Here is a 25,579-nt window from a genome sequence, read left to right as displayed (position 1 = left end):
AGCATGCAGCTGAGATGCAGCACTACTCATTTCAAGCCCTGACTGTCACTGGTGCCACTCTATTCTCATCTGCATTGCAATGGAAGAATTTTCTGCAAAATGGATCATGTCCCCCACATGCTGGCCTGCCACATGGCTAAACAGAATAAATGCTCTGCAAGCATTCACTGTTTGCTTGCTTTAGAGGCTCCTTCTCTCCCTGCCCTTTAGCAGCCCACCCTGGTCTCCACTGTGGACTCTCCTCCCTGGGGTCTGCTTTAACTGACCGAGACCCCAGCATGCAGACCCCACTATCACCCTGTGCACGGGCAGCTGAAGGCGCCCCAGGATGCCACTAAAATTCCTCTGGGGTGTGTGGAAACTCTCGAGCCCTGGGAGGGTGTCTGCTTTCTGCCCCAGCACCCACGATGGGTCCTTACCCACCATGGGCCTGAGTGAGCCTCTCTCCTGCAAGTCTGCTCTGCTAGGATTCCAGGCTTTGTAAAGCTCACCAGGTTTCGCTGGAGCCTGGCTCTCTGAAACCACCTGGAGGCCTGTTGTCCCTCAAGCAGTAGGGAGACGGAAGGGTGCGCTGCTGTCTTTCTGCTCCCTGGACCATAAAAGCCTGAATGCACAGCTCACATCCTGAGCGCATCTCAGGATGCGCTCTCCTGTCATCACCCATGTTCTGGCGTCCCTCTCCCATGAGCCCCTGCGGCCTGGGCGGCTGCCCACTCAGCTTTCCGGGTGCATTGTGGAGAGCTGGTGTATTGTTTCTGCCTGCAGAGTTGACCTTCTAAACTGGTTGGAGTCCCTGAGACAGGATTCCTGTTTCCCCAGAGTTGAGTGGTTTCTCTGGCCCTCCCTTTTCCAGAGTCAGGGACTCCCCTCAAATTGCCCTGGAGTGGGGTCTGAGGACCTCAGAGCCCACGCCTCCCTGGGACGGGCGTCATACCTCTCCATTGAAGAAGCAGTAGAAGACAGACACAAAGAAACCCTGGGAAGGAAGAGGGAGAGGTCAGTGGCCTGCTGGGGGAGCCGCTCTGCCTGGTGGGGTGGGGGTTGGAGCAGGGATGGGGTGGCTGGGCAACACTCTGACTTGGGCCCTCAGAGGCTCAGAGCTGGGTGGGCACCCCCATCACGGAGCAGGTTTACTGGGGTTCACAGAGTGTCTTAAGTCCTTGGAGCAGGGGGCTGGGGCCTGCAGTAGGCGCAGGCAAGGGTGACCCTGATCCAGTCTGGGATGGTCCCACCTGAACCTGGGTGTGCACACACTTGTACTTCAGTGTGTATGAAGTGAACCCCATGGGCACCAGCCCCACTGAAGTGCTCTATGAGGGCAGGGGTGCCTGAGCACGCCAGGTCAGGGAGGCTCACTGCGGCCCCATCCCACCATGCGACCCACCTGGAACGACTGCAGGAAGGAGTTGAAATAGATGAACACGATCTGCGACAGCTCGTCCTCCCCAGGGTTGATGAAGAAGAGCATGTAGGTGATGCCCAGAAGGGGCAGGAGAACCAGGGTGGCCTTCACCGCCTTCCTGGGGGCAGAGGGGGAAAAGGTGACAAGACCCATCTGAACCCACACTGCAGGTGGGTCCTCACTGGCTGGTGTTTCTTCTGGGAGCCTGAGTGAGGCCCCCAGGTGAAACTCAGAGGGTCCCGCCCAGCGGCAGGGGATGCCCCAGATGGCCTCCTCATTCCTTCCCTGCTGAGCATCGAGGCACCCATCACTTACCTGTACTGGATCGTCTCTGATGTGGTGGATGCTCGTAACTTTGTCATTAAGATCCTGACAATGTTGAACAGAAATATAAAGTTGATCTGGAGGGAGAAGGGCAGGGAGGGGAAAAGGAAGAGCCATGAGGTGGGGACGAGATGAGAGCCTTCTCCCCTGCAGCCCCCTGAAAATCCATGTCCCATGCACACTCCCGTTCCACCTGTTACCCCAGCACCTGCGTGGGGTCCCAAGGCCTCTGCTCCTCCCTTCTAAGGGCAGGCAGGTACGTCATTTGCTCAGTCCCCTGTCACCTGAGGGTTCCAAAGCCTGCTTCTCCACCCCCAGGCCCGAGGGAGGAAACACTGACTTGGAGGGAGTGAACAAGTTCACCCCTTCCTAAGGCACAACTCCTCAGAGTCCCCAAGTCCGTGCCCTCCCCAGGGATGCCAGAGGAACCCAGGGCCCTGCTTGGCCCTCCGCCCACACTCCTCTGCTGCAGGGCCCCCACGTGTCAGCTGAGGGGCTCCTGGAGGTCCCCTGGACAGAGGATGGCCCTGCCCTGGGGGAGCAGATCCGGCCAGATGGAGCAATTATTAACTCAGTTGCTGGGAGGAGTGATTAATCTCTCACCATTCATTTTTTAGAGGAAAACACTAAAATATTCACAGACACCTCTGAGGCCATGGGGATGAACAGGCTCCTGGGCTGACTCCGAGGCTCCTAGAAGGGCCTCATTTATCTTCACTCTGAGCCTTCTCTTAGCATCAGAGCCCGCCACACCCAGCCTCTCCCCAGGACCTGCCCATGTGGCCGCAGCTTCAGGCTGTGTGTGGTCTCTGTGGGTGTGCAAGTGTCGGCGTGCCTGTGTGCTGCCCTCTCAACGTTCCATGTGGGTCTGTGCCCTGTGCTGGCATGTTTGCCTGGGAGTGTGCTCACGTGTGAGTGTGTATCTGGGGATACGGACATGCCTGTGTCTCTCTTCATCCAGCTCCAAGTACAAGTAGACAAGAAAGTCGGCACTGTAGGCCTGACACCCCAGGAATCTCCCCCAGGAAAGAGGGAGATACATATTAGCCCAGGGGTGTCTGCTGGGTCATGTGTGTACACATATCTGAGTATGTGCGCGCACACACACACACACCCTCCTCCTGTCCCGGGCCTGAGACTCTGTCATTTCTGAAGTCTCCTAAGTTCTGGACCCCAGACAGGGAGTTTGGGGACATAGACATTCCTGTGGCCTCTGGATCACCCCTAAGCTTGAGGATGCTCCAGGGGCCTGGGGTGGGGGTGGGGGGTCCCTCCTCAGTCACGGCCTGCTGCTCTTGAACTGCAGTGGCACAGCCTGGTGAACCCAGGGTGAGGGGTGGTGGAAGCTTTCAGCCAGGGCTGCCATGGCCTAATGCACCTTGCTTCCTCTTGAGGCTCATCTAAGCTGTAGCTCCTGGGTTTCTGGTATATTCTCCTGGATCATGAGGTCACTTTGACACATAGGTAGATCCTAATTTTCTCATACAAGTGATACAAAACACTTGACCTTTTCTGATTCTTCCTAACTTCTCTGAAAATAGAGGTTACTGGAATCAAAATATATTCTCATTTCTTCCATATTTCCCTACATTTTAAACCTTATTCACTAATAGTCCATAAACCCCTTAACCAATTCAATTATCCACTCATTTTTATCCATCATTCCTTTAATCCATCCATCCAAATATTACTCGACCACCTACCCACTTATTTAAAGTGTGACATTCATCTACCCATCCATCCAACCACCCATCCATCCATCTAAGTATCTATTCAACATTCCATTCATCAATTTATCTACCCTCTCACTCACTTAACAGATAACATATACAGATTCACTAACCACCTACCACCCCCCCATCTACCCAATAAGCAGTTGCTGAGCACCTTTGAGTTACAAGGCCCCTTCTGTGAGGCAAGAGCAGAACAGGGGCTGCTGCAGAGGGTCTGGGAGACAAGGCCTTATCCCCTCTCCTCACACCAGGCAGGAGCTGGTGACACTGTTCCCACCCCATCTCAGCCTAGTCTGTGCAGCCCCAAAGTCACTCTTTCCTTTTGAGCTTGGCTCCCAGCCTCCCCATTTACAACATCTTCTCCACCTCATTTAACTGCAGGCACCTTCCTCCCTTCCCCAGGGAGGAACTGACACCGCCCTCCCCACCACTTCCCAAACCTTCCCTGTCTGCACATGTGCAGAGGCAGGCGGGGAGGGAGGAGGCCTGACATCTCTTCCTTCTTGGCTTCAGACATGATTCCTCCTGTCCTTTAAACCCAGGCCTGGAGAGGAAGCCACAGCCCTTGGGAGTGTCCTCTGCATCCCTTCAGCTCTGGGTATTCGGGTGCTGCCATCACATCTCTGCTCCCTCTTCGCACCTCTCCCAGCCTCAGCTTCTTGTCATGCACATTCACTGGCTCAAGCAACATAGCCAGCCTGCTAGTCTTGCCTGGATCCATAGCATCTCAGAGGCCTAGGTCCTGAGTCCAACTACATGCAGGGCCCTGTCTGGGCCATGGAGAAAGGCCAGATGACTCACATCCCTGACCACAAGGCTGCTGGACACACCAAGTTCTTCAACTAGAGTATGCACATCAAAGGTGCTTATTCCAAATACAGATCCTGGACCTACTCCAGAGATTTCCAGTGGCAGATGAGGGCCCTGGAACCTGCATTTGGGACAGGGGAAGCTGAGGTGCTGCAGGGCAAGACACCATCCATGGAACAAAGAGCCGAGTCTTTCGCCAGACAGATCTCACGTGCCATCCACTGTTCACCTGTAGCTGCAGGGGGCAGTTTCCAGGTTTGGGCTTTCTCTGGTGCCAGGGGAGGTAGCTCAGCCAGAAAACAGAGAGGGGCCTGGAAATGAGGGGATTCCAGGTCCCCAGGGCATCCTCCACTGATGGGACATGAAGCGTGTGGGTAAGTAACCTGGCTTCCCAACTGAGGGTCAGTTCTGAGACTCTTCCACTTGTTGCCCTGGGGAAGCCTGCTCATCACTTCACCTCTGTCGGTTTCCTTCCTTGTCTTCTGCTTTCACTCTCATTCTACTTCCGGGGACCACCTCCCCCATGAACACACATGGCTCTAATTTCAGCTATTCCAACTAGAATCTGCGTGGCCTTGGGCAAATTGCTTAATTAACCTTTCTGAGCTTCTGCTTCCTTGCTGGTCTAGCAGGGATTGCCACTGAGCCTGTCTGGGAAGGTCCACTCACGTTCAAATACTCACAGAGAGCACTGAGCTTGTGCTTTTCCCACGCCGACAACAGCCTCCTGCAAACCCAACCAAGCCAACTCACTTCCCAGAACCCAGAAACAAACACGGGTCTCTCAGACAGTAGTGAGCTGCCAGGGGAGAGCAGCAGTGGGAGGGGCACCAAGCTCACATTCAATGGAAGGGACAGCAAGAAGTGGTGGGTGACCCACCCCTTAGGTCTCAGCTCAGTTAGCTATGAGTGGTAACCCTGTATACTCATTTCATCTCTCAGGTTCTTCATCTGTGAAACGGGGGCATTATCCCCACCTCCAGGCTTCAACGATGTGAGGACCGGAAATGAAGATAGAGCTTCTGGAAGGGCTGAACTTAGAACCTGGAAGCCCTGTCCATGCACATAGCAGAGTGTGGGCTGGGTCCACAGGGAAAGACAAGCACAGGGCCCTCGGTGAGGGTGGAACCAAAGGAGGGGGCGTGGACAGGAGGTGGGAATCGGGTCTTGGCATTGGGCCTTCCTAGCTTCCCTGGTGGCTCAGAAGGTAAAGAATCTGCCTGCTAATGCAGGAGACCCGGGTTCTTTCCCTGGGTCAGAAAGATTCCCCTGGAGAAGGGCGTAGCAACCCATCCCAGTATTCTTGCTTGGAGAATTCCACGGGCAGAGGAGCCTGGCAGGCCACAGTACATGGGGCGGCAAAGAGTCTGACATGACTGAGTGACTAACACACACACACACACACACACACACACACACACACACACACACTGGGCCTTCCCAGCCCGTCCCCCTTCTCTGTGCATTTCCTCACTGCTGTCCAGCATCTTTGCAGAGGGGGCTCGCGCCCTACCCAGGTCAGCCTTCCTGGGCTGGTTCTCAGGCTCATCAGAAGCCTTCTCCCTCCAGAATGGGCTCTCGGCTGCTGGTGGGGAAGGGATGGGTCTCATGGGGTTTCCATTTACACTGTGGAGGGGGTGGGGATCAGTGACTCATTGCAGCTGGGAATCCAAGGACAATGATCCCCCCAACTGACTGCTGACAATGAATGGCTTCCATTTCTGAAATGAATGGAGCCCTGATGGTAGAGTTTCAGGCAGTGGGTAAAAAACCTTCTTAGTCATATATATCAAGGACACTCCAAAGAAGGGGTCAAATGAATCCTGGAGGAAGTTACAAAAGGGTGAAGAGTAAGGAGATAAAAAGAGATAAACAGTCATTGTCTCTAAGGTAGATCAAAGAAACCCCCATTAGGCACCTGCTGTAAGCAAGAGGGGCATGGCCGTTCCCTCTCAAGCTTCCCACAGGGAGCGAGTGGCCCTTTAAGGAAGCTGGTACATACAGGAGCCTGAAATTACCAAACCTGAAATAAGTCTTATGTAAATGCCAATTTCTTATGGGGCTCTTTTGTATGTTTCTTTTTTTTTTTAATGTATGATATAAAATGGGTTCATTTTTTTTGCAGAATGCAGCCTCTACTTAAACTCTACCTTAATTAAAGCTCACTGTGGTTTAGAGACATGGCGGCAATTATACCTTAGATGTGAATACTTTTGGCAAAGGGCGGGGAGCTGGGTAAGGAACAATTGCTCATTATGCTCTGCTTCATTCGGTCCCACTGCTCCAGGCTGGGGGCGGTGGGCTGAGCCCTGGAGGAGATCTCTGCGGGTGGAGGGAGAGGTAGGTCTGGGCTGAATCGAATCCTGCAGACCCTTCTCTTGTCACCAGTTGCCCCCTCTCCCCCGGCCTGGCTGTCTCGACATTGAACCTGGCAAGGGGATGTCAGATGTCAGAGGCACTAGAAATCTGCCAGTCAGACCCACTCTCTGTCCAGAGAAAGAACCCAAGGGCCAGAGAGGGGAAGGGGGCTGCATCAGGGTGTAGAGTGTTGGAAAAGAGAGGACGGAGTGCCAAGCAATGTGGTACTGTGCACAGAGTGTGTGTGGGGGCAGGGGGAGCGGCTGCTCCCCAGCATCTCTGTGGTGGGTCCTCTGCAGTCCTCCGGGTGCCCAGCCCCATCCCAGTTCCCACTGAGGACCTACCAGGAGCACAAGGATGATGGGGCCCTGGTAGATGTAGTCCACCAGGTCTCCGGGCTCCTTGCCAAACCAGCACCTGCAAAGATGGGGTGGCTCTAAGTGGCCTGTTGAACCAGAGCCTGGGACCACTGCAGCCTTGGAGCCAGGGCCTTCTGGCTTGATCCTTTCTGAGACCCCATCTTCATGGCTGCTCCTCCCCCTAAAGCCTGGGTGGACAGCCCCAGACCCACTGACCTCCTTGGCTCACTCCTGAGCTGCCTTTTGCCCTACGTGGAGGGTCTGGTCTCCTCAGGTAGACTGAGGGAGGGTCTGGGTCTCCTTCTCCTCACTCCTCCACCCCCATCCCAGACTGCTGGGCCCAGGGCTAGACCCACAAGAGACTCATGAAGGGAGAGCTGGGTTCCCCCTCGCTGGCCCAAAGCCCAGCTGCCTGTACCACCTGTTCCCGCATTGCTTGGAACACGCCGCTCCCGTGCCAGGCACTTAGCCACACAAAGCCGCAGGTGTGGAAGCGGGAGCCTTCTCCCAGTGGATCCCCGGCCTCAGGCACTCAGGGGAGGAATCCTGCTTCTACGCTGATTGGTTCTTCTCTGGGGATGCCAGGAGTGGAGAAGCTTCAGGGTCTGGGCAGGGTTAGCCCAGGACCCAGTCTGGCTGTCAGCAACTCTCAGTGGACCGCAGACAGGGCCCTGCAGACTTCAGGAGGTTCTGTCCTCCACAACCCTCGAGGCCACCCAGCGCACACTGCCTAGGTGTGTGCGCTCACGGCTGGCCTCCTAGCACAGGGACTTGTTTCTTTGCTTAAATGCCCCCATGACGGGAAGCTCACTACCTCTCAAGGCAGCCCTCTCACTCTTGGGCAGCCTTTATTGCTAGGAGCCTGGAACCTACCCCATTCCTGCCCCCGCCCCTAAATCTCATCTGTTCTCTCCAGCCTTGGAGACTGCTAGAAGATCTGAACATAGAGACTGACGTTCCTTGTCCTCTCTTCTCTCAGCTGGTGGCTCCCCGCTTCCCCGCCATTCCTTGGCTGACCTATTGCCACTATCTGTGCTGAGGCTATTTCAAAGTCTCTGGTGCAGAGGGCCCCAGTGTGGAACACTGCACCCCAGGCAGAGACTGGGATGCAGAGTAAAACAAGTGTCCACTGGCCTGACCCGGGGCACCTGTGAGTGGCTCAATGCCACAATCTTGGATGTGCTCTGGCCTGAAACCTGGGAGTCCTTGGCCTCCTCCATATGGCTCAAGCCAGGCTCGCCACACCCAAATCCAGGAGGAGGCCTTACGAAAGGCCAAGGGGGTCATGCATTGGACACCTAAAAGAACCATGATTCCTAACTCAGTTCCACAAAGTTGACTTGACACTATCACATGAGTACCTCTGGGTGCTGGGGAAAGTTTTTCAATTTTAAAACAATGGAAAAGTGAATCTGTCCTGGCATGGCTGTAGTTCCTACCTGCTCACGGCTGGCCAGTCCTACTTACTGTTCATTCTCGTAGTAGAGCTTGCCAATGGCCCAGGCAATGACGATGGGGCAGGGGACGCCTGAAAGAAGGACAGATACAGCTGCAGAGGACAGAGAGATGGTCAGGAGACCCTTGTGTAGAGCACAGAGTCGGGGGACCACAAAGGGCTAGGACATTGTTTCCAATCATTCAACTGCAGGCCATCTAGGACCTTGGGGGGCCCTGTTCCTAGACCCCTGCCCCACCCCTCCCCCACTCTCAGCTATCCCCTCCAAGCAGGTCGGAGAGATGAGAGGACAGTGTGATTTTCTGAAATTTTTTGATAGAGAAGTGGAGCTGGCCAGCTTCTCTTTTGAGGCGAGAGACAAAGGTCTTTGGATCGGCCATTCCAAGCAAGAAGAGGAGGACCATTTGTGGACTGTCCTCTTGGAGGGACTATTTGCTTCTCCCTCGTCTACATGGAGGAGAGCTCCTGCCTCCTCAGACTGTCCTGGGGATGGTAGATGGCAATGTGATCCCGTCCTTGGACCCAAGATGAAAGGAGGTGACCCTGTCAGCAGAATCCTCTCCCCACTAGACCCTGCAGGGCCCCCGGGACCCTCACACCATCCAATGAAGAGGAAGAGCCACTTGCGCAGGCGCTCGGTGGAGTAGGTCATGACAATGGCCGTGTGCAGGTAGCAGCCCTCTACGAACATCCAGAAGAAGTTTGTCACCACGAAGTAGTTGAAGACGGTGGTGATGCAGCGGCACCAGACCTGCACGGGGCAGGTGGTAGTCAGCAGGCGCCCGGAGCCAAGCCCCCCGGTGCATGGCTTGCATGCTGACAGAGGGGAGTCATTCAGCAGGCACCTGGAGCCAAGCCCCCAGGTGCATGGCTTGCGTGCTGACAGAGGGGAGTCATTCAGCAGGCACCTGGAGCCAAGGCCCCCGGCGCACAGCTCACGTGCTGACAGAGGAGAGTCATTTGCGTTAGGTCACGGACCCGGAATTAAACACTCTCGAATCTCATTTGGGGAAACTTCATCCTTCATCATTCCTCTTTCAGTTTTTCAGATTAAGGGGCCAGGCTCCCCTGGAACCACAGTGTCTGACTTCTCCCTGGTGATTTCTTATCTCCTTTTTCATAAAAGAAAGTGGGAGTCTGGCTCTGAGCTTTCTGCAGGGAGAGGCTAGACCTCAACAGCACTGCTGTGTATCACTGTCATTTTCTCCAGCATGTGTGTTGGGTTCAGGAGCTCAGTAATGTACGACTCTCTGAGACCCCATAGACTGTAGCCTGCCAGGCTCATTTGTGCATGGGATTTTACCAGCAAGGATACTGGAGTGGGTTGTCATTTCCTCCTCCGGGGGATATTCCTGACCCAGGGATCGATTGAACCCATGTCTCTTGCCTCAGCAGGTGGATTCTTTACCACTGAGCCACCTAGCAAGCCTATTTTCTCGAGGATTACCTTCAATTCACAGCAAATCAGCCTGGTTTCCATTTAGGGATGGACAATGAAATTTCATGCAGAAAAAAATTAGTGAGTCAATTAAAAGAAAACTGTTATTGAAATAGTACAGGGTCTGTGAAGGTGAGCCACAGCTCTGGAGGTGATAGTCCCAGATTCCCGGGTTTAGGAAATTCTGGGCTTAGCATGATTGCAACTGTCTCTGGAATGGAGAAGGAAACGGCAACCCACTCCAGTGTTCTTGCCTGGAAAATCCCAGGAGGGAGAGCCTCGTAGGGGGAGCCTTGTAGGCTGCCGTCTATAGGGTCGCACAGAGTCGGACACAACTGAAGTGACTTAGCAGCAGCAACAGCAGCAGCAGCTGTCTCTGGAGGGAGACTCGCTATTGCTGGGGCCTCTGGCAAGTGGCCTAACCTCTCTGAACCTCACTGCATTGTAGAGGAAAAGATAATGCCATCTTACAGGCTGGTTCCAGGAGATGGAGGTGGCAAAGGCAGGCACCACGCAATGAATGCCGTTGCCACGTGCCTTCTCGGTTGAGGGGAATTTGTCCTTGTCCCTCTGAGCAGTTACTACCAGTCCCTCAGAGGACAAGCCTGCCCAGAGCCACCATGGGCCACGGCCCAGACCTCTTCTCAATGGACCCTACCCGGCCATCTTTCCTGGGGATTTGTCCCCAGGGCACCCTCAGAGCTGAGAACGTGGGCAGTGGGGGTCAGAGGAGCTCTGTCATGGGAAGCGGACTGTGGACGGCTCAGTCCCTCTCTGTCAGGCTCTAATAGCCTTGGCTGTCAGAGCATCAGCTGAGCTAATCTCAGCCTCTGTGGCTTCCCCCCATGATCCCAGTCCTGATCTTGGGCTCCATGTGGCCGTCTGTCTTCTCTGTTCTGAGAAAGTCCTGCTGAGGAGGGACTCCAAAGATCCTCTCCTCCAAATCCTGCTTCCCCCCCCAAGTTAACAATGCCTTGTCAATACAAGCCAACAGTGGGCTGCACGACACCCCAAACTGACTGAATTCCACTGATGCTGAGGCAAGGCTCGACGAGGGGCCAAGTCAAAAGGCAAACTGGGCTGGATGTGTGCTCAGGACTAGCCATCCAAAGACAATGTATTGAGCAGTCTCTAATAGTGGACAAAAGAGCTCTGTGCATGGCTCCATTCTAGGCTCTGGTTTCACAACCTGGACACAGTACAACAGCGGTTGACACAAATCCAGGGTGGGCAGCTAACGTGCTATTCTGCTCAATGTCCTGATGGCCCAGCTGCAGAGGCATCATAACAATGTAATCTAACCTTTCTGAGCCTCGGTTTCCATGTCTGGAAAATTCCATGTAGGAAAATTCCTACAACTCTCTAATTGGAATCAAGTGAGCTAAAGCTCAATAGAGGTTAATTTCAGCCCCCTTTCCTCTAAGGGACCTTCGGGAGGTGCTGAATGCACGAGACAGGGAGTGGAACAGGATAAACCAAAGTCTGGTATCTGGTCTGAGCTGCTCTCAAGACCCCATCTGGAGCCCCATTCCCCCACCCCAGGCTCTGGAGGGACAATGATGTGGTAGAGGTGAGCTCAGGTTCAAGTCTGCATTTGAAGATGGGGTGAGAGAGGTGGGAGCCCCCCGAGCCCCCCAAGCCCAGCCCAAACCTCCACCCACGACCTCATTGCTCTCGTGCACTTCGTGGTCGATGAGCTGCAGCAGGAACCACATGACATTCCGCAGGATAAAGGTGGTGATGAGATTCCAGTGAATCACGTTCCGCAGACAGCGAATGCTCCTGTGCGAGACCCAGGACAGCTGTCAGCCGGGACAGGCTGCACCTGGGCTCAGAGCTCAGTTGAGTCAGCTGGGCCTGTGCCCCTCCCTCTGACCCGAGGTGAGGGAGAGACAGCCTGGGATGAAGGCAAGGCAGTCCTTCAGGGTCAGCACCCCTTCTGCATTCTGCATGCCTGCTAGCGGTCACTGCTCTGGTGCCTCCCCAAGCCTCTTTTGTCCATTGGCCCCAGGGTCGCCGGAGTGGAGGTGAGAATGTCTGGGATGGGTGAAGGGGATGCCATGTGGGGTGGGGGGGGAGGGCGGAGAAAAAGCAGGGGTGAGGTGGACTCACCGCAGGGCCAGGAAAAGCAGGAAGGCACCCACGAGGGCTGCCACGGACACGCAGTGGCCCAGGTAGTTGACGATGAGTGCAATTCGGTAGTGCAGGTCATACTTCCTCTGCTGGACAGACAGACAGACACACAGGCAGCTGGAGGCCTGGGGCACGCGGCTACTCTAGCGACAGCCACCCAGTGCGTCCTGACCGCGGGGGGCAGAAGAGGCTCCAAATGTCGCCAGCACACCTGGCTCCCACAGCTCTCTCCTGTCAGCCCTGCGTGGCTCCTGGTATAAACGGCTGTGGTCAGGAGTCCCGACATGCACTTTGGGGCAGATCTGAACACAACGTATCCTGAGCTAGGCCAGAATTGTGGGGATGTAGACTCTATTTTAAAATTTTATTTTTGTAATTAATTTAATTGGAGGCTAATTACTTTACAATATTGTGGTTTTGCCATATATCGACATGAATCAGCCATGGGTGTACATGTGTCCCCCCAATCCTGAACCCCACTTCCACCCCCCTCCCCACCCCATTGCTTCTATTTTAATTCTGGAATGGAAGTAGCTACACCTGTGTTTTGTCCCAGCTCACACCCTAGTGGGATGAGCCTCAGAGTGCACAGACCTCTACCTCTGGGACTCGGTTTTGGCATCTGTGTAATGGAGCCAACCTGCCCTCCCGTCTCTGAAGCAGCGAACTGTGTATGGCAGGTGTGGGGGTCCCTTGGGACCAGTCTGCTCTGGGTACAGCTGTGAGGGGGTGTCTTGTCTGCAGAGATTTTAAGAACAGTATCAAGGCCAAACAAAAGTCAGTCTGCTTCATCACCACTCGCTGGCAATTCTAAACAGAGGCAATGATTAAGATAATCCTTCCTGTCAGGGCAGACTGTCCCAACACCCCGCCCTCACTTTGGTTTACCAGTGTTCACATCTCAAGCACTGTGAGATGGAGAGTGAAGGCGGAGGGCTGGAGGGGACCACTTTCTCTCCTTTATGACCGTCCTGCTTCCTCTCTTGTGGCCTCACTATAGACCTCCTTTGGCTCACATTTTGTAGAATCACTTTCTCAGGGTAGACAAATGTTTTTTCTCTGAACTTGGACTTCTTTTGGGGAAAAGTTACAGCCTCACTGGGGGCTGTAATGGGTGAATGAGGAGGAAGATGGAGGTGGGATGTGTCTTTTGGAGTCAGGAGTGAGAAGTAGCTTCAAAGGGGAGGAGGTTAGCACCACAGACAGTAGGGAATCCAGTTCCAGAGCAAAGGGAGGGGTGAAGTCTGAAGGGGACCCAGCTTCCTGCAGGGAATAGCCCTCTGAGCACTGCGCCTGTTTCCACATGGAGTCGCAGAATCAGAATGCCGGATGGGGAAACAGGCCCAGAGGAGGGGCATCACACAGCCTGTCAGAGGTGGGGACACTGGTCACATGGTCATTCCCTGCTGTGTCGTGTGCCACCTTGCTTGTGTCCCTCACCAGCCGAACTCTCCTGAAGGTGGGGCTCTATGTCCCCTTCTCTACCCACCACAACGTCACTGAGCACAGGACAGGGACAAGAGGTGCAAAAAGCGGCAGGTGGTTGCCACAAGGGCTGGTTCTGCCCGCCTTGGAACCCTCTGTGCTCAGTCTGAGTCCTACTACTTACACAAGGACCAAGGGTGGGGCAGGTGGGGACACTCACCTTATCATCCAAAATGGGTTCACACTGTGAGTAGTTGATCCGCGAGGCCCACGTCCCATTCTCCAAGCACTCTCGGTAGGCATTCCCTACAAAAGATGTCAAGCACCAAGCAGGGGCGGAGGTCACTTCTCTTCTCAAGAACTCTCCCTGGCTCCCTGGTACCCACAGGTTAAGGTCCCTACGTTTCAGCCTCTCTAGACCTGCAAACACAACACGCCTGACATTCACGTGAAAGTCATTAATGTGAAAAGTGCATAAAAGGCTTACCCCCTGGGGTAGCTAAAAGGCATGATTAAAACCCATTTCTGATACAATCTTCGACTAGCAATTTGGACATTTCCTTTAATTTTGTTCAAAACTGAACCCCAGGGACTTCCCTGGTGGTCCAATGACTAAGCCTCCATGCTCCCAATGCAGTGGGCCCAGGTTTGATTCTGGTCGGGGAACTAGAGCCCACACGCTGAAACCAAGAATTTGCACACCACAACTAAAAATTCTGCATGGCACTACTAGAGATCCCACATGCTTCAGTGAAGAGTGAAGATCCTGTGTGTTGCAGCTAAGACCCGGCACAGTAAATAAACATTAAAAAAAAAAAAAAGACTGAACGCCATTGTGAGCCCTGGGATGTGGCTGAAGATTCACTACTTTTAGCACGATGAATAGTTTCCAAACCTATCACAGTCATTTTATGCTCCTGAGATCCATACTTTCCCACCAGCACCAGCACTTCCATGTGCTCCGCAGTCACTATTTACACGCAGGTGTCTGCCCTGTGCCAGCTCCTCTTCTAACTGCTTCATTTACACGCGCCCATTCGATCCTCACAGCAACCCGATGGAGGAAGCTCTAAGATTAACCCATTTTACAGATGAGAAAAGTGAGGCGCAAGGCAATCGAGCAGCTTGCCAAGGATTCAGAGATAAGAAGATTCCAACCCAGAAGGTCCGGTTCAGGGCTTATGTTCCTAACCCCTAAGCCACTGGGCAGTGGTACAGGAATGACGGCAATGTGGGGCAAGAAGCCTGTGCTGCTGACCTGGAGCTGGGGCTGCCTGGGAGGCCACCACGTGATCTCTAAATGTTTGAGAACTCGCCTCTGTGCTCAAGTTGGAGTGTGATGTGCAAAAAGACATTTCAGAACATCTGTGTCTGATATAGAGAAGGGAGGGCTTTATTGAAGGGGGATGTACAAAGTTCAAAGAATGCTCCTATTTTCTTTAAATCCTAGCCTGACTGTCAAGATCTAGCTCCTAAGCCACCCTCTCCATGCGACAGAGGTAGCCCACTGTCACCTCCAGCCAGGAGGAACCTCTCACATCTGATACCTCCAAAGCCCTCTGCTGCCTCTGCTCCGCATTTTGCTGTTTTCTGTACCTTACCTCCCCCGCTTACTCAGAAACTCTAAACCACCCATTGTTTAGCGGTAATTTGTATCAGGGTTCTGCTCTCTGGCTAATGGGCAGTTGTTTGCGGATTTTTCTTTTGCGCTTACGTTTGAATCACAATACAAAGCTAATTAAAATAAATGGTTCACAGAGCTCGGAGTAACAGAGCTGGAGGGGGGAACCTTATATTGTTTTTGGAAGCAATGAATTCTGAAATAATTAACTTACCTTAAAAATCCACTTCCGCTGAGCTAACTGTGAGTTAAAAGCAATGAAATTATGAAGGCATACTTGCTGAAGAGCAGAAACAATGGCGGAGATTCTATTAGCCTAATTGTTTTTTAATTTGAGCTCATAAGTTTTTCAAATTTGGGGTTGTTAGTGGCCTACTCCTGACTCCTGGGCCTGTCACCTGTCAGCGAGGTCCCCGGCCAGGGTATGAGTCAGTTAGGCCAGTGTTGGTCTGACACCAACTCTGACCCAGTGCAAGGACACCAGCTCCTTGCCCCTTACCGTGGCACCCAACCCCAGTGGGGTCTCTCCCCCTACAGGTTTGTTATATACAGACGAGTTGTATGTGCAGAGAATGTGATGCATAGGATCAGTGATGTCACTGAACTAAGGAAGAGTAAAGGGTGAAGCCAAAAGGACCAATGTAAAGGCATTTGGGAAGGGTGAGTGCTTTATCAAATAAACAGTCCCTCCCTGATAGGGGTTTAGAGTCCCTCTCAACAGGCATGGGTGAGATGAGACAGACTCTGATTCTGGCTAGAGTCCAAAAGGCAGAAAATTTTATCTTCTACGGATGTGTTCTTAGATGTTATCCAGCCTTCCAGAAGTTCAGTGCTAAGCTCCTTACTCCAGGAAGGCCTTTTTGATTGCTTCCATCTAAACAGTCTCTTTCTCCTGAGTCTCCCAATACGTCCATGCTCCTCAGTCCTGACAGCCTGAGCCCCACACTTAAGCACTTACATATGACCTGGACCCGAGTTGTTCAGGTGCATGAGTCTGGTGTCTCAGATCAGTGTGGGGCTCCCTGAGGATGTTGTTATTGTTCAGTTGCCCAGTCATGTCTGATTCTCTGGGACCCCATGGACTGCAGCATGCCAGGCCTCCCTGTCCCTCACCATATCCCAAAGTTTGCCCAAGTTCACGTCCATTGCATCAGTGATGCCATCCAGCCGTCTTATCCTCTGATGCCTTCTTCCTCTTCCCTCAATCTTTCCCAGCATCAGGGACTTTTCCAATGAGTCGGCTGTTCACATCAGATGACCAAAATACTGGAGTTTCAGCATCAGTCTTTCCAACGAGTATTCAGGGTTGATTTCCCTTAAGATTGACTGGTTTAAGGCTGTCCAAGGGACTGTCAGGAATCTTCTCCAGGACCACAGTTCGAGGTATCAATTCCTACCCCTGAGCTGAGAACACTCATCTCCCAAGTACGGTATCTTGTGGTGGTACTGACCATGGGTGGGTTTGAGGATGGGAGGGGTCAGGCTAGAGAGGCTGCAGATCTGAGACCTTTCTGGTCCTTTACATCAATGCCCTTGGGGTACAAAGCTCTATGGAATTCTGTCTCCTCCTTTATTTCCACCGCCCCCCAGAGTCCACCCCTCTCCTATCCCCCCCCACCCACTTCCTCTCTGGTCATCTTGCCTGGACTGGTACAGCAGCCTCCTCTCTTGACTCCCTGCCTCATCGCTTGTCCCCCTTGACCTTCTGTCCTTTACCCCCATTTCATGTTAATATCTAAATAAAAGCCATCTGCTGCTGCTGCTGCGTGCATGCTCAGTCATGTCAACTCTTTGAGACCCCATGGACTGTAGCCCACCAGGCTCCTCAGACCATGGGGATTCTCCAGGCAAGAATACTGGAGTGAGTTGCCATTTCCTTCTCCAGGGGATCTTCCCAACCCAGGGATCGAACCCATATCTCCTACATCTCCTGCATTGGCAAGCAGATTCTTTACCACTGAGCTACCTGGGAAGCCCAATAAAGGCCATGAACAGCTTTTTACCGCTCTGGAGAATAAAGTCCAACTTTCCAGGTGTGCTAATCAAGGCTCTTGACACTCGGGTCCCAGCAGAACTTGCCTGACCCCTCACTACCTCTCCACGCGGCTGGTGATATTTGCACCAGCAGGCCTGGCACACACCACCCCTCGAGACTCTCACCCAATACCCACTGACAAACTCCCACCTCTCTTTTAACCCCAAGCTCCAATGCCGCCTCCTCCTGGAGGCTTCCCCAGTACCCAGGGTACTAATCTCTTCCTTTTCCCTCTAACACCTCCTTTATGTCTTCCCATTTTTTGAAACATAGGTCTTCATACTCGATTGCCCTTGAACTACAGCAGCACATCCATTTCATATCATAGTCCAGCACACACACACCCCTCACATGACACACACATACCCCTCACATGATACACACATACCCCTCACATGACACACACACCCCTCACATGACTGAATCCAGTTTCACAAAGCAAATTTTATCTTACCACAGCTATAATAGTTTCTTTCTATTCTTTTCTAATAAATTATATGTATTTTATACCCAAATGCTAGTCACGACCCCCTAAATTTACTTCACAATCTGCTATGGTACAACACAGTTTAAAAAAGAAAAATCTTCTAGAGCATTTGACATCATCACTATGGGCTTCATCTCTTTAGAATTGATCCTTCTTTTCTTTGCTACTGAACTTAAGTTCCCTGGGGACAGACAAGTAGACAGAAACCATATTGGAGTCAACAGATCCTGCCTCGGGAGTGAGCCATTGAGTACATGTGGGCTGAATCAAATTAACTCAAACCTGGGAAAGTAGGGTTTGAGATGTGGGATGTAGTGGTGGGAGGGGGCTTCCCCTCTGGGGACCCAGTCATGCCTGGGAATAAGGCTCTGGTTATATACAATGAGTACCAGGAGGCTGGAAGACAGATGTTCCTGGCACTTCGGGAGAGTTGGCTAATGAGGACACTGAGCCCTCAGGCACAGCCTCAGACAGAAGAAAGGAAGACTGGAAGAGTCCCCCCTGGGAACCAGAGGAAGATTGGCACGGAGAGTATGAGGGCAGGTGGTCAGGCCAGAATTGTGGGGATGGAGGTGGAAAGGTGGGTGCCTGTTACCACAGCAATATAGGTGCCCCCACCAAAGACAGATGCCAGTGGTGTGCAGTGTGGTCTTCCAGGGGCATCAGGGTCTGTATGATGCAGGCAAGGTCTTCTCTTCCAGGGCTCTGTGGTCTGGGGAGCCCGGACTCTAACCCTGGCAGCATGACAGGACTTTGCCCTGAGTGGCCCTGGCCCATTGAAAGCCCTCATTACAATATGCTGTCTCCCTTTCAGATGCTGACACTTTGATGAGAGTTTCTGGCTTGAGCAGTCACCTGAGTGGTCCAGGAGCCTGGCTGGGAGAAGATGGAAGCCTACATTCTAGCTGTAGTTTTGTCTCTGGCTGATTAAGTGATGTTGGTTAAGTCCTACCCCTTTCAGCCTCAGCTTCCCCACTCATGAAAAGTAATGTAAACTGCTTCTCAGTGATGCTATATTGGCATTTCAGGGGGGTCAAGCATTTGCTGCCTGGGACTTTTCAATCTGCTAAATGCCAGTAGTACCCTCAAGCCAGTGTAACAACCTCAGACATCCATATGTCACTTTTAAGCACTCCTGAGGTTGGCACTTCTATCTCTGATAGTCGAACCAGCAGTGTATGGGAGATGGGGACCATGAGGGACCATTTTTTTAGTGGTGGTTATGAAGCAGAGTGCAAGAGTCAGGCGGGGCGGGGGGGCGGGGCGTGGGATGAGTGAGACTGTGGTGGAGGAGCAGCAATGTGGTCATTGGCTGTCTGGAAAGAAAATGACAAGAAGTGAGGGTGGAAAGGTGCTGACAGGGAGACGGGAAGGGCCAGAAGCAATATTTACTGAAGGAATGAGGTCACTGTGCGGGACTGAAACTTTCAGTACCACGGATAGCAGAATGCTACCACTCCCTACTTCTCACCGTGGATGCAGCTTCAGTGAACTGGAGAGCTCCTAAGATCTAATCCTAAACCTACCCCCATCCCACGTTCACCATCAGCCCTGTGCCAACAGCAGTTTCCCTGAGCTACCCGAACAATGTGCGTCTCCCTGAGTTAAGCCTGCATATTTCCTGTCTTGATCTGATTACTGCACGTTGGTGGGGGTAGAGGTGGGAGAAGCTGGTGATGTTGACCCAAACTCGGAACCTACCTGCCGCACTGAGAGACTGAGAATCTGCCATCATCAACCCAGTCATCAGGTTAGGAAGGGCCTCCTCAGGGCCATCTGCTTGTGACAGAGGGAAGGGAACTTCTTTCCCATTTTTTCAGTGTTGTGTGGACACTGCTCTCCAGACCCCACCATCACTCTGGATCTCCCCAAACCCCCAGCTCTCTATTTCTGCCTTCTGTCCTTGAGTAGGTGTGGGAGGGGTAAATGTCCACACCTACAGCAGAGAGTGGGGAAACTGAGTCAGGAAGGCACAAAGCAGACCCTACTGGGTCCATGACAAAGGGAAGAGGTATGAGTAGAATCCAGCTCACTGTGTGAGATCACTGGCCTCTCCAGGGAAGGGCAAGTGGGAGGAGGCGACTACCCTTGTTTGGGCCGCTATTGTGCAGGCTCCCTCCTTCCAGTCATGCCTAGCAACGCTCCATCAGCTTGTCGCCATGACGCCGGCCAGCAGAGGGAGGCTGGGAGAAGGACCCTCGAGGCAGAGGCTGCTGTAGAGAGGAGGATGTCAGGGGAAGAGGGCCCCGAGAACTCATCCAGCTCCCCACCCACCTCATACAGAGAAACTGAGACTCAAAGAGGAGAAAAACCTGCCCAAAGGTGAGACAAGTAGAATTAGAACTGGCTCCCAACCATCGTTTCTGTGAACTGATGGGGGGTGGGGGCAGGGCATCTCTGGCTGGCAGTCTTTTGTTCTCCTGTTAACACAGGGGTCTCTGGGGGCCAGGGGGTCACTTCTCTCAGGAGACCTTTGGGGATCAGATCCTCTTAGTGTAGACAGACTGCCCCCTCTTGGTGCCCCAAGACACCATCCAGAGGCCACACAGCTTGGTGCCTCTCAAGGTCAATAGAAGGCCACACCACCCCAGTAGGAAGACAACCATCCTTAGTGTGAGTGGGACCCTCAAGGACGCGATTGCTCCTCCTTCCAGACCCTAAGCCACACTCTACTCCCCTTGCTGAAACAGCCTAGCCGTGCACAGGGAGTCCCAGGCAGTGCTGTCTCTTGCTCGTGACAGGGGCCCATGAGGTCAGTATGTTTCCTGTGTCCTTCACATAGATAAGGACATTGAGACTCAGATGGGGTGGATCCCCCACCCCATTCACTCAGTGAATCCCAGCACAGCCAGGACTTAGTGGGCTCCCCTGAAGCTGTGTCTGGGTTCCTCCTGCTGTTCCTCATCCCCAGCCCCACCCCTGCTGTAAAGGAAAATTCCGGCCAGACTCTGGAGCACCTGGTTTGAGGTGGGTGGACTGCCTTTAGGGTCCTTTGGGGTGGTCCCTGAGAGTCACCGGGGGTGGAATTTGCTGTGGCAGTTCCTGATCCTGCTGGGGTTGCCAGGGTGGAGGGAGAGTGGACAGCGAGGGACGCTGCAGCTTCTGACTTAACAGCAGGAGGGAAGGGAGGAGAGGGAGAGGGACAATTTCAAAGTTCTCAGCCAATCTGGATTCATATTTAGAAGGTACATCCTGAACATCAAGCGGCACCCTTTGGGAGTATTCCAGTCCTGCCTCATGACGCTGTGGATGAGCATCTGGGGTCTGAGTAGTGTGAGCAGAACTGAAGCCCATGCCCTGGCATTCAAGGCCTCCATGACCTGGCCCTGTTCCCTCTCTCCCTCTGTTCCCACTCTCCCTTCCACCTGACACATCACTGGCCCAGTTATCCAGGGTGTGCTCCACAGCACTTGCTCCATGAAGTCTTCCCAACTTGGTTTCCTTTCTTTTTCAGAATCAACTTTCTTCCATGTATTCCTACAGCCTTGGCTGTGCTATTTCACTGAAGAGCAAATACCAAATAGTTCTCTTTAAACATCTCTCTCTCTAACACAGGAGACCCTGGAAGGCTGACTCAGGTCTTATGCCTCTTTGTAGAGCTTGTTTCTAGTGGAGAAAGGGAAACATATAAACCCAGTGAAGGATATTAAGTGGAGGATTCCTGGTGAGGGGGTGAAGGAACGTCACGGGAGGCCGCACCTTTGGTCTTGCCTGAGATGAAGGGTGCTTAGGCAGAGGGACAGCTGGGAGTCCACTGTTAATGTTTCTCAGTGGTCCAGGCCCCATGCATGCAGACGTGGAGTGTGGGCCAAGAGCTCTTAGAGCCAGCAGAGACTGTTCAGAGCCCTGGCTTTCTGTGGAACCCTGGGTAAGTATCTTTTACTCTCTGGACCAAGCATCTCCCAGTCTTAAGCAGCAAGGGAGGGGAGTGCCAGACTCAGCACAGAAGTTCTCAGGTGTTTGGATGGCCAAAGAGGCGTCCTTTTCTGCTATCTTTCTTTCCTCCTCCTTCCCTCAGCCAAACCCTCAGTGATAGGCATCCAACTTTCCCTATCCCCCAGCAGGGGACAGTTCTCAAAAGGGTGACTGCTGACCCTTGGGCTTCAGGGCTCAGGGTGTGGTTGGGTCTCACTGGGGACTAGGAATGCAGACATGAGTTCCTGGAGTCACAGCTTCTATTTCTCAACGCAGAGGGCCATCTTCCTGGGACTCTGGAGCTGAGGCTCCACCCTGGCACCAGGCCTGTTCTCAAGCAAATGTGGTGTCCCCACTGCTTCAAGATCTCAAGAGCCAGTCCTGCCCCCCACCACCTCCAGGAAGCCTTCCAGGAATGCTCCAGTGCTCATCAGGCTTATCTTTCCAATCCCTGATGGCTGATTTGGGTGAGCTTGGTCTTTAAGCACCCTGGGGCTCTCTGAGGACAGGGCTTAGCCTTTTTCATCACCCCTTGTTCCCAAGTACAAGCAGGCAGACCCAGGGGGAAGACCCCTGTGGCTGGAGACCGTCTAGTCTATGTGTTTCCATTTTAATACAACCAGGTCTTCAGCATGTCTCTAGAGTGGGGTTCTGGAAGGTGGGGACCCCAGTCCTCCCCATGGGGTTGAATTAGGTGGGGTGTCTCTTCCCCACCGTGGCAGATCCTTCAGTATTGATGGGCCTGCCATTCTCAACAGGACCTGGTGGAAGCCTGAGGTCAAGGAGCTGAGGCTGAGCCAGGCTGGGTTTAGAGATTCCACAGGAGGAAAATGACCCTGCCCATGTGGTTGCAGGACCCTCCTTTGCAGCCACGAGGACCACAGTGACAGGCAAGAGGAGGTGTCAGAGCAGGGCAGGTAGAGTGAGCAATGGGAGGAGGGAGAGACAGAGGATGTGGGGAGATGGAGGGGAGTACAGAGAGGGAAGATGGAGCTAAGGTGGGAGAGAACCACACAGATAGAAAACAAAAGAGAGACTGAGAAATACACAGAGACATACACACAAAAAGAGACGTTGAGAACATACACCCAGAGACAGAACCAAACATAGAAACAGAAACAGATAGAGTCATGGAGACAAAGAGAGAAACACAGAGAGACACATGTACAGAGATGGGCACCAGAGTGAACACAGGTGAGAGGTGGGAGGAAAATGGAACACAGTGCCCACCTCCGGCCAAACCACCGCTGAGTAAACCACGTGCCTTCTCCCTGGGACGGGGCGCTGGGGTCTGAGAAGGCGGTGGGGCTTGCTCCAGGTTCTACTGTGTATGGACATTATGTTAGTTTCAGGTGGCCCAGAATTTGAACCTGCTTCCCATATGGGCACAGGGAAACCTGGGAGGTGGGGTGCAGAGAACACCTCCTGCCATAGAGCTGAAATGAAAGGCCCTCCCCTTCTAGGCTCCCCTGTAGCCAGAGCTGGACTGGAGAACCCCAGTCCCCCCTCCCCCCACTTCCTCAGATGCTCTGGCACCAAGGAAATCAGTGAGCTGGGAGCCCACAAAATGGAGATGGGGAGAAGGCTTCCTGAGGACCACTGCAGGAAGCTGGAGATCCTAGGGCAGTGATGACGGCAGGGCTGAGTCCCCTCTGGTGACCAGGGCTCACGGCATTGTCAAGGCCCACTCAGAGAGAGTGGGGGTTCCCTCACTAGGCCAGCTCTGCTCTCAGTTCTTGGCTGGGGACCCCATATCTGATTTTCCATCCTATCCAATAATTACATAAACTTCCTGATATCCTGTCAACAAATCCCTTCTCTGCTTAGTCCGTCAGAGTTGCTTCCTTAGAGGCAGCAGAGCCTTAGCTAGAATCTTTGTCCTGTTATAAGCTGTGTGACTTTGGCAAAGTCACTCCTCGGTGCCTCAGTTTCCTCATGTGTAATATGAGGATAAGACTATGTCTCTACCATTGGCTGACTGTAAAGATCAATGTGTTAACAGGTCAAACGACAGTGCAGACACACAGAACCTGGGCCGCTGAAGCAGTGACGTGGAGGTGGGGAGAACACGGGAGGGGACTCAGACACACGGACACTTAACTCGGTTCTGCCACAGACTACCATAAGTGGCCTTGAACAAGTCTCTTCTCTTCCCTTGGCCATTGCTGCATCCAGAAATAGTCTCTGGGTAAGAATAACAAGGTTCTGATCAAGCCTCCCACACTCACTCCTGTGGCTGTTTGCTAACCACATAAGAACTCTCGAATACCTTGTCTCCAGCCCAAGGCGCTTGCCTGGGCTTCCTCATCCAGCCAATTGCCTTCTCCGCTGCATCTTCATTCAGATGTCCCTCCAGCTCCCCAGAGTCCACATATACTCATCTGTGCTCACTGATTTCCTGATGTGGTCCCTGACTCCTCCCCCTTCCTGTCCCACGCTAGTCTTGTCAGTTACAGATGTGTCCTCCTTTGCTTCCGCAGCCTCCACTCGACCTAGGTCAGTTACAGTGGCTCCTAACCCCTCCTCTTGTGGCCAGAGACTCTGAGCCCTGAAGCTGAACTCCTCCCTTTACAAGCGGCCCCAGGCTCCCTGCCACACCAAAGGTGAAGTCCTATGCGATGCCCTACATCACTTGACCAACACCCACCCGTCTGCTCTCATTTGCTTCTTTCTCCTACTACCTTTACTCCAAATAACACCAGCCAGTCCTGAGGCACAAAGCATGCTCCCATCTCTTCCCCTAGACTTACGACTCTTTCACCTGCTAAAATCCCATTCACATCTCTGAGCCTCAGCTTTCTCATCTGCAATATGGGCACAAGAGCAGGACATACCTCCGGGGGCCTTAGGGAGGTGGGAACGTGGGAGGTCATGTATGCCAAGCTCTCTCAGTGGTAGGTGGCACCTGGACTATGTTCCACATTTGGGAGTTTGGTGGCCGATTCTCTGTGCTCAGCTGAGTAGGTGAAAGTTCACAAGGACTAATGCCTAAGCTGCTGTCCCACCTGGACAATGCCTGCCCTCTAAACTATAAGGCTTCAGCGGGGATCTGGCTGCAGCATAACAAAATTGGGCAGGAAGACAGCCAGGACCCTTGTACCTCTTCCCCCAGGCTTCTCATAGGACCTCTTTTCCTCCCTGTGTCCTTCTTTGTCCAGGAAAGATCCCACTTTAGCAGAGCAGAAGGAAGCAGTGGCCAGGAGGCAGGGGAGGAGAGAAATCAATCATCACCATTGACATTAGCTGCCTCGGCTCCTCACACCTCAGCTATCACACTGATTAATAGCAATGCTCCTTCTGCCCCCATGCTTCTCCCATTCACCAGGAGTCAGACTGTGGGCAGTACTTGGTCCAAATGAAGACAGTGGTTCATTAGTACCAGGGGCTAATCAGCACTACATGTGCCAACCTTGGTGGCGCCCTGACCTTTTCTTGGCTTCTCATCTGACATGGTGTGAGTGGTGTGGGAGGTGCTGCAACACCCCCTTTGGGAAGCCTTCCCCGTCTCCCCTCCCACCTTCCTCCTCATCCACAGTCCCTTTGCACTCCCCCATCATGGCATTTCTTACTCTGTATCCTTTTGTCTGTTGCAACTGTGAGTGAGGGCCTCAATGCCAGTGCAGTGGCTGGCACATAGTAGCTGTTTAATAAACTGTTTGAAGAGAAGAGACCCAGGCCCTGTCCTTGGGGGCTCCAGGTGGGTTGGGGAGAAAGGGGACAGCCCAGGCCGGGGTGGGAACCAGAGCAGGGCTGCCTCAGATCCACAGGCTGAGGGGCAAAGAGCCGCATCACCTCACTTAGCATTTATCTCTGGCTCAGACTGAATCAGGGACCCTGATTTCCACTGCCCCACCCCACAGAGCTCACAGGATCCTAAAAACATAGTTTTATAATCTCAGGACTGGCAAGGAGCATGGAAGCCATTCCTTCTGCTTGTGCATCTCCTGGATCGGGGACCTCACCTCCCCCCTGGAAGGTCTATCTTAATCACGGGTAGGAAGCGTGGTCAGATGACGCAGAAATCTTCCTCAGCAGCCCCACTAGGTCTCCCACCCCCTTCCATTAGGAGCACCACTGCCGTTG

General features: G+C 53.2%; 1 protein-coding gene and 1 long non-coding RNA gene across 3 annotated transcripts in view; one reads left to right on the top strand and one right to left on the bottom strand.

Moving 5' to 3' along the window:
• The window catches only part of CRHR2 (corticotropin releasing hormone receptor 2), a 44,335-nt gene that overhangs the window by 1,049 nt on the left and 17,707 nt on the right, over positions 1 to 25,579 (bottom strand). For both annotated transcript variants that reach the window (XM_055590478.1, XM_055590479.1), the window contains 9 exons: positions 13,659 to 13,744; positions 11,993 to 12,102; positions 11,545 to 11,662; positions 9,040 to 9,193; positions 8,454 to 8,514; positions 6,972 to 7,044; positions 1,718 to 1,803; positions 1,385 to 1,520; positions 935 to 976 (listed from right to left, as the gene is read on the bottom strand). In XM_055590478.1, coding sequence (XP_055446453.1) covers positions 935 to 976; positions 1,385 to 1,520; positions 1,718 to 1,803; positions 6,972 to 7,044; positions 8,454 to 8,514; positions 9,040 to 9,193; positions 11,545 to 11,662; positions 11,993 to 12,102; positions 13,659 to 13,744 — 866 coding nt within the window. The remainder of the gene's footprint in view (positions 1 to 934; positions 977 to 1,384; positions 1,521 to 1,717; positions 1,804 to 6,971; positions 7,045 to 8,453; positions 8,515 to 9,039; positions 9,194 to 11,544; positions 11,663 to 11,992; positions 12,103 to 13,658; positions 13,745 to 25,579) is intronic.
• LOC129659253 (uncharacterized) lies at positions 11,645 to 18,718 on the top strand. Its single transcript, XR_008717910.1, has 2 exons — positions 11,645 to 11,907; positions 18,396 to 18,718. It is a non-coding gene; the product is annotated as an uncharacterized LOC129659253 (long non-coding RNA).

Source organism: Bubalus kerabau, chromosome 8, assembly GCF_029407905.1.
Source record: "Bubalus kerabau isolate K-KA32 ecotype Philippines breed swamp buffalo chromosome 8, PCC_UOA_SB_1v2, whole genome shotgun sequence".
Classification (NCBI taxonomy): Eukaryota; Metazoa; Chordata; class Mammalia; order Artiodactyla; family Bovidae; genus Bubalus; species Bubalus kerabau.
This window is presented reverse-complemented; position numbering and strand designations above follow the sequence as displayed.